This window comes from Silurus aristotelis, assembly GCF_946808225.1.
Source record: "Silurus aristotelis genome assembly, chromosome: 22".
Classification (NCBI taxonomy): domain Eukaryota; kingdom Metazoa; phylum Chordata; class Actinopteri; order Siluriformes; family Siluridae; genus Silurus; species Silurus aristotelis.
In genome coordinates this window covers 14,669,697-14,676,902 of record NC_139595.1, presented here as the reverse complement: position 1 = coordinate 14,676,902, position 7,206 = coordinate 14,669,697, and the positions used below count along the sequence as shown (strand labels likewise).

The window sequence follows — 7,206 nt, the reverse complement described above, 5'->3', positions numbered from 1 at the left end:
CCTTATCAAATCCAAGCCAGCAAGCTTGAAAGAACAGCAAATAAATAAATTGCTAAAGAAAACCAAAAGGACATGCTCCTCCAGCTCATCAGCCCAGCAAAACCAAAGAGTCACACAGTAAGATTAGAATCATGTTTAATATCACTTCCAAACAGGAAAATCCCAAGTAAAACAGTTCATTTGTCTTACAAAAAAAAAAAAAAGAAAAAAAAAAAAAGAAAAAAAAAAAAGAAATTGATACACAATTATGTCTACCACATACTTAACGTGAATTCTACCAGGTTGAGGAAATTAAAAGAAAGTAACAAAAATAGCAAAAATCACCTTTAGCACCCCATATCCCTCCCCCCCGCTTCCTGTTCCCAGTTCTCAAACCAGAGTGCTTAAATAGTTGATGAACAATTATCCTACTGGGAAAAACAGCCACTGCAAGCAATACATGAGACTGTCTGGCCAAAGAGTTATGCAGACTGTGGAAAAATGGACCCATCCTTTACTTTAATTCCCCATATTACATCCCCTCCCTCCCGCCCTCCCTCCCTCTCCAGCTTCCTGGATTAGAATAATGTCTCCTAATCCTTTAGTAGGGCCGGTCTCTTCTTTCCTCTCTGTGCTCCCCTCTACAGGACAAAACAAAAAGCATTTAACAAAAACAAATATTTGTATCCAATGTTTTTTGCAGTAAAAAATTAATTAGTGCAGGGGTCTTTACCTTCCTCCCATCTTGTATCCACCACCATAGCCTCCACGCTCTCCACCTCCACCGTAACCACCACGGTCTCCACCTCTGAAACCACCTCTTCCACCTCTGTAGCCACCACGATCACCACCGTAGCTGCCACCTCCACCTCTACTGCCACGATCTGTAGTAAACAGCAAAATTTGCAGTACATCATAGCTGGGGTAGCACTGAAACACTGCAACCCGTGCTCCTCACATACCATTATAGCACTTCTCACTAACCTTCAAAACTATCTCCAGGTTTTGGTGCTCCACATTTGTTGCATTCGTATCGCCGGGCAAAGTTCATGTTTCCACAAGAGCTAAAACGAGAAATTTTTTTAATCACCACAAACCTACCAACATATAAATAGACACATTAAAGGCAAAGCTGCAACTTATTGGTTTGTAGTCTCACTGCAGCTTTACTTCTGTTAATAGGCACCAGGGTATACAACCTGAAAAGTGCTTAAGATGTCAGTTTGAAAAAAACATGGATAGATATTGAATTGAAATCGGTCTATGCAACGTACAAAACATTGAGAATTAAAAGCTATTTTCATTTCCCTGGAAGGAAAAAAAGTGTGGATGGCAGCTACTTTGCAGGACCTAGGCTCTGCTTCACACCAAATCCTTACTGAATCCATTTCACATCTTGAAACTTCTGTATACTGAATCATAAGCTAAAAATGTCATGTTTGTCTGAATTCAATACTTTGTACTGCACTCTTAACAGTCAAACAGCTAAACGTGCTTTATACATAAAAATGTGACTTTACTGCCCCCTAGTGCTCAGACCAAAACTGGAAAATTCAGAACATGCACAATGTGCAAAATCACCACAGGATACACGGTAATCCATGTTTGTCATTGTAAATAAAGTCAGTAAAGGGAGGGGAGGGGAAAAAAACAAAAACAACCACTGGCATATTGCAGGCAGGTATTCAGACACCAAATCAGCTAGACAATAAGAAACCGTCCAAGATAAGAACCATGAGGCACAGAGCTCTTAAGCTCATTCTTCAAATCAAATTTCTTAAAAATATTCCCCTCACCTGTTGGGACAAAGCCAGTCTCCTCCTTTAATGTCAAAATTGGGACCTCCACCAAAGCCTCCTCGGCCTCTGAAACCTTTGAGGGTAACAAGTGTTACTTTGCTCTCCAAAAATGCAAAAGCACGTTCATCTCAGTTAAGCTCATCAGGCTTAACTACAAGCTAAAGTTCTAAACAACGCACCACCACGGCCTCTCCCGCTGCCTCCTCCTCCTCCTCCTCTCTGTGAGAACTCCGCTCGTCTGGTGGCAAAGGACACCTTAATGGGCTTTCCATTGAATTCTTTGCCTGAAATTCATACAGGACTAGGTTATGGCGACAATTGGGGCTTTGGAATCAGATACCACATAAACAATTAAAAAAAACCTGACCATCAAACCATTCAATAGCAGCTTTAGCAGAAGGAGGATCGTCGAACGAGACTGTGGCTTCGCCCTTTAGTCTGCCGGTGGCCTTGTCAGTGTACAGGTTAATCATGTGTTTGCCAGTCTTTTTATTCAGCTAAAATAAATAAGGATAAAATCACAATAAGTGGTACGGCATTACAAAGTCTGTACCAAGGCAGAAGCAATCATTAAACCTGCCTTAATTATTCCAATTTGTTTGAAGAAATCAGCAACTTCATGAGTTGTGACATCCTCTCCAAGTCCTTGGACAAAGATTGTGTTGTTGTCAGAGTTGTCTTGCTCTTCGCCTAAAAGAAACAAGTTGTTTTTATTATATTTGAACCAATATGTATCCAAAACAAGAAGACTTCTAGATACAGGACAAAGTTGAAACACATTGGGATGAAATCCACATGCCATACCTGAATCATCCCGTTGACCATACTCTCTGGGTCCTGAAAAACAGGAAGACAGGAGAGGAAAAGGAAAGTCATGAGCAACTTAAAGTTTATGTAATGATCGCAAATTATTCAACATCTAAGAAAAAAAGTGGCTATAAGGATATTCTTGACTTTTGACAGCTGTACACCAGGTTTCATCAAATGGCTGCATCCTTTGTCCACACCATGTAATACCACCAATGTTCTTGTGCATTAATTATAAACCCCCTTATAAAAACTTCTGCTAAAGCCATGTGCTCCTTCTTCGCCATAGGCACGGCTGGCATCCAGAACGCTGGCATTATTATTTTTTTAGTCAAAAGTCCTCATGCAACAATACCATTACCAGTAAAATGAGCCGTTACATTTTAACCCAACAGCATTTACCAGAAGGAAAACCTAACAATGGCGGGAGAGATTTGCTTTTTTTGTCAGTCCAAAAAGGTGGCTGTCAAGAGTTCACTGTTCTTTTGCCAGTTAAACTTTTTTTTTTTCTCCTCAATTTCCCCAACTGAGACAGTTCTGATGCTCATCACTTACCACCGTAATTTTTGTAGCCACCACGGTCACCACCACTGCAGAGGAAAAATGGAAGATATGATGGCTTTCCTTTGTCGCAACCTGGGAGCTCAAGACTCCCCACTTATGTGCATTGTGTCCTGTCATGGTTCAAGTTCATCAACAGGTAATGTCTCCCGTTCATGAATACACTGCCTAAGAGTTGCGCCAATAGTGCAAGTGAAAATAATTGAAAAATCGAGAGACATTTTACTTTCTTCCAATTTAGAATTGGGTTAATCAACCGAATTAGTATTTACTGCTCTTCTTAGCAAAAACCGAGCAGAGCATAGAGGATTACCTCCAGCCCCCTCATAGCAGGATTGTGTCTAAATTTAGATGTCTACACACTAGCTGAGGCACTCGAGTTGAGCGCCCTATTTTCTTCCATTGAGTGCTTATATGAGCTCCAATGGTTGAGGTCCAAGTTTAATTTCATTCACTTTGATACCTGTAGTATAAAATGTAGACCATGTTAACACAAAAGCATTCGACTCCATGTTTAAAAGAAATACAACACTTTCATTACACCGTTCTATGGGGAATAACTGAATGATGAACTTGCGCTTCTGTGGCATTTAACATCTTGAACACATACCCAAAAGTACAAAGGCACTGCTTTTAAATATTCTACTCAGGCCCATTTGTTTCACTTCGGAAAACAAACAAAAAGTACCGTTTTGCTTAGTGGGAAGAAAGTCCTATAAACTGAAAGACATCTGGCTTAAGAGGGACCTCCAGAATCAAATATAAACAAATTGCTGTAACTATTCTGTGTAACAAAGTTTTGTTCACCACCCTTTTAGAGCTCAAAAGGGCAAGTTGACCAAAGCAAAAATGGTCATCTCAGGAGGTTAATATTAACAAATCAAAATACCAGCCAAGTATATGTTGCAGCAACCTGTGTCCTGAGCAAAACCTGTGATCAGCCATTTTAAAAACTGATTTCGAAAATGTAGATTCATGTTTTCTTGTAATTGTAGAAGCAAATATATTCTGTGTAGAGCACACAAGGGTGTCCCCTCACCCAAAGCAAGATCTACAATACCAAATAACGCTAAAGCAATTACCCCCACTAAATAACAGTTCATGTTGGATCAATTCCAATAAATGAACATAAATCAACATTGATGTGAGAAACTTAAGGCAGCACAGTAACCTACCAATACATTTTCAGACCAGGTTTGTGTTGTACTGAAAAAAAAAGAACTTCAGGGCCACTGCCATTTAGAATGCTCTAAATAGCATATGTGACTGATGAAATGAGGAATTATCTACTGTTAGATGAAGATTTGTGCACTTTCATCAAGCAGAACATAATGGTACCTCATGGGGGGGTAGGCTTTCAGACTTACCCCACACCTGAGGGCAGACCTCCTCCTCTTCCACCCCGGTCAAAGCCACCACGATCATAACCGCCACGGTCAAAGCCTCCGCGGTCAAAGCCACCACGCCCTCGGCCCCTGTACCCCTCAGACCTGTTGCCTCCTTCTTCACTACCACCACTACCACCACCACCACCAAACCGCCTGCTATCACCTGGAAACAAGGAGGCAAAGCCTATCTGTAGTAGAATTCCGAACCAGCTGGACAATCTTTAACATGCCGTTATAATCCTTAATCATTCATAAACCAAGTTAAACACTAAAGGACAAAGCCAGTCAGTATTTTGATGCATAGCAGTGAGAAATTACTATTCACAAAGAATGTACACGATGCAAGTAGACTTTACCTTCAGTACGTCTTCCGTAACCTGCTGACGGACTTCCAAATGATCCAGCAGTCGGTACTCCTTCAGAGGGCTGACCGTATGAGCCCTGCTGTCCATAAGAGCTTTGCTGCCCATAAGACTTGTCTCCATACCTGGGCCAAACAAGCTCTTGTTAGATTACAATAACTATTTGACATTTACATTAAATAAAAACACTCGTACCCCGATGAAGACTCCGAGCTTGGCTGCCCATAACCTTCATAACTCTGCGGTGGTTGCTGTCCAAAGCCATAAACTTGTGACGGCTGACTGAAACTCTCTACACAGTGGAAGAGAAGTAAAGAAATGTGAGTCGAATTTATAAGAAGAGGAAAAAAGGCTTGCCACAAGACGCCTTCTACACATACCCGACTGTCCATAACCCTCGTAACTCTGTCCACCATATGAGCTACTTCCATTACCTTGTCCATAGGCCTAAAAAAGAACAAAGACATACACGTAAGAACACTTGTCTGGGATTTAGACCTAAGCAATCAAGATGAGATTGATTTAACAAGATCAGCATTGGCTCTTACCTGCGCACCATGCTGATAGCTCTGTGATCCACCATAAGATCCATAGCTATAAAGGTTCAAGAGGAAGGGAAGAAGTTAAAAATCATTAAAAGTAGTTCAAAATATATACTGGAAACACAAGGTGCAAATCCAGTCTCAAGGAGTCATAACTCTGATGTTAGAAATGCATTACTGAAGGTAAAAAAAAATAAAAATACAGCAACAATGGCTGATCACTTGCCTTTGTTGGGCTCCTGGCTGCCCATAGCCCGAATCTAAGGTACAAACAAGACGAGAAAGCAATAAACAGGGTCACATTTACAACGACTACAAAACCTCGAACATGTTGATTAAAGATCCGCTTCCTGGAAATCATTGTACCAGTCTAAAGCCGGAGAGAAGGCGAAGGCCTAATGGCTTCCTCTACAGCTTTTAATACGCCAGCCGGATAAAATGACCATTTTCAAATACCGAATTTTTAAATACATTTTCCCAAATGAAAATTTCACGTTCCATGTCGCCCAAATATCTAAGAATATCGCAATATTTAGCAGCAAACCCATACCGATTCCCCTCTGCAGTATTAGTGTAGCTAGGTAATTTGACGGAAAAAAAAACACCACGCCGCGGAACAAAAATGGCGGCGGCAATACACATCAATATAACGTATATTTTATACGAGTCCAACGTCAAAACAGTCATTTAAACATTACATTATTACCCAAAACTTCCAAAACACGTAATACAGTCAATTTATATCCCTCTTCATAAGAATGCGCGACCTAAAAACCATAAGCTAGCTCGGCTACACGAGGCCGACGGCTCCGCCTTTTGCTAACGAACTAGACGCCTATTATTTCTTCATAAGTCACAAAGAAGCCCACATATATGTATATATTTTTTTCGATAATCAAAAATTATTTCACTCAAACTTCTCGGATATGGATTATAGATATTAAAATAGCTCTTACCCGACGCCATATTTCGGTATAAAATTAAAATAACCTCTACTCCGTCTTTAACGTTAAAAGTCAACAGCGCCACAGAGCACACTGCAGTATTTATGAACAGTGACGCGCTGTTGGGAAATACCATTTCACCTGATCCATAAGTGCGGTTTCATTTTGAAATAAACCATCTTCATTGGGTAGAAAATCAAATTAACTACATCTAAAACGTATTCACTTACGCGTAATGCATGTGCAAAAACCTATGTAAATAGAAAATATTTGAAATTGTCATATAAAGAATAGTGGGAAAATGGTACAGTCTTAGCGCCTAAAATGATCACGTGACTCAAGGCTTTCAACAGGCATTCACAGCTTTGGGTGCCTGTTACGTAGTCAATATAAACGTAAAATAGTAACATTTACGTTTTATTTTGTGATTTATTATTTATTGATTAAAGCTACAATAAGTCAAATGTTCTTCGTCAGTTAATGTTGAATGGTAATATGGTTTGTAACCATAGGCCACATAATGATTGATTATTAGATCATTCAGTAGTAAGTGTTCTTTTCTAGAAACACTGAAATCTGAATAAACCCCTGATTGAGACCAATCCACTGTAGGACACACACACACACACACACACACACACACACACACACACACACACCAATTTAACCTAGCTAATCCACATTCTGGCATGTTTTTGATAAGTGGAAGGAAACCAGAGAACCTAGAGGAAACCCGTGTATACATTGGGAGATCAATCTCAGGATCAATCATGGGACACCAAGACAACAAATGTAATAAAAAAAATGTTAAAAAATGAAATACT

General features: G+C 40.0%; 1 protein-coding gene across 3 annotated transcripts; it reads right to left on the bottom strand.

The window, feature by feature from the left end:
- Positions 1-118: 118 nt before the first annotated feature.
- taf15 (TAF15 RNA polymerase II, TATA box binding protein (TBP)-associated factor) lies at positions 119-6,511 on the bottom strand. 3 transcript variants are annotated; one of them, XM_083525902.1, is made up of 16 exons: positions 6,395-6,511; positions 5,665-5,698; positions 5,445-5,490; positions 5,277-5,343; positions 5,092-5,188; positions 4,891-5,021; positions 4,514-4,697; positions 3,141-3,175; positions 2,583-2,615; positions 2,359-2,468; positions 2,146-2,275; positions 1,958-2,062; positions 1,776-1,851; positions 964-1,043; positions 713-863; positions 119-620 (listed from the first exon to the last, which is right to left on the bottom strand). In XM_083525902.1, exons 1-16 carry the CDS (start codon positions 6,402-6,404, stop codon positions 581-583), a joined length of 1,329 nt encoding a protein of 442 aa, XP_083382028.1. In that variant the 5' UTR covers positions 6,405-6,511; the 3' UTR covers positions 119-580. The 3 variants fall into 3 exon arrangements, with proteins under 3 accessions (XP_083382028.1, XP_083382029.1, XP_083382030.1); XM_083525903.1 differs by lacking the exon at positions 3,141-3,175; XM_083525904.1 differs by lacking the exons at positions 3,141-3,175; positions 4,514-4,697.
- Positions 6,512-7,206: the final 695 nt, after the last annotated feature.

Bases quoted from the DNA above. Each gene is read 5' to 3' on its own strand.
- taf15 (XM_083525902.1), bottom strand. The intron at 5,344-5,444 runs GTAAGAGCCAAT...GTTCTTTTTTAG, and splicing joins GCTATCAGCATGGTGCGCAG to GCCTATGGACAAGGTAATGG. The intron at 2,469-2,582 runs GTATGGCATGTG...TGTTTCTTTTAG, and splicing joins TGGTCAACGGGATGATTCAG to GCGAAGAGCAAGACAACTCT.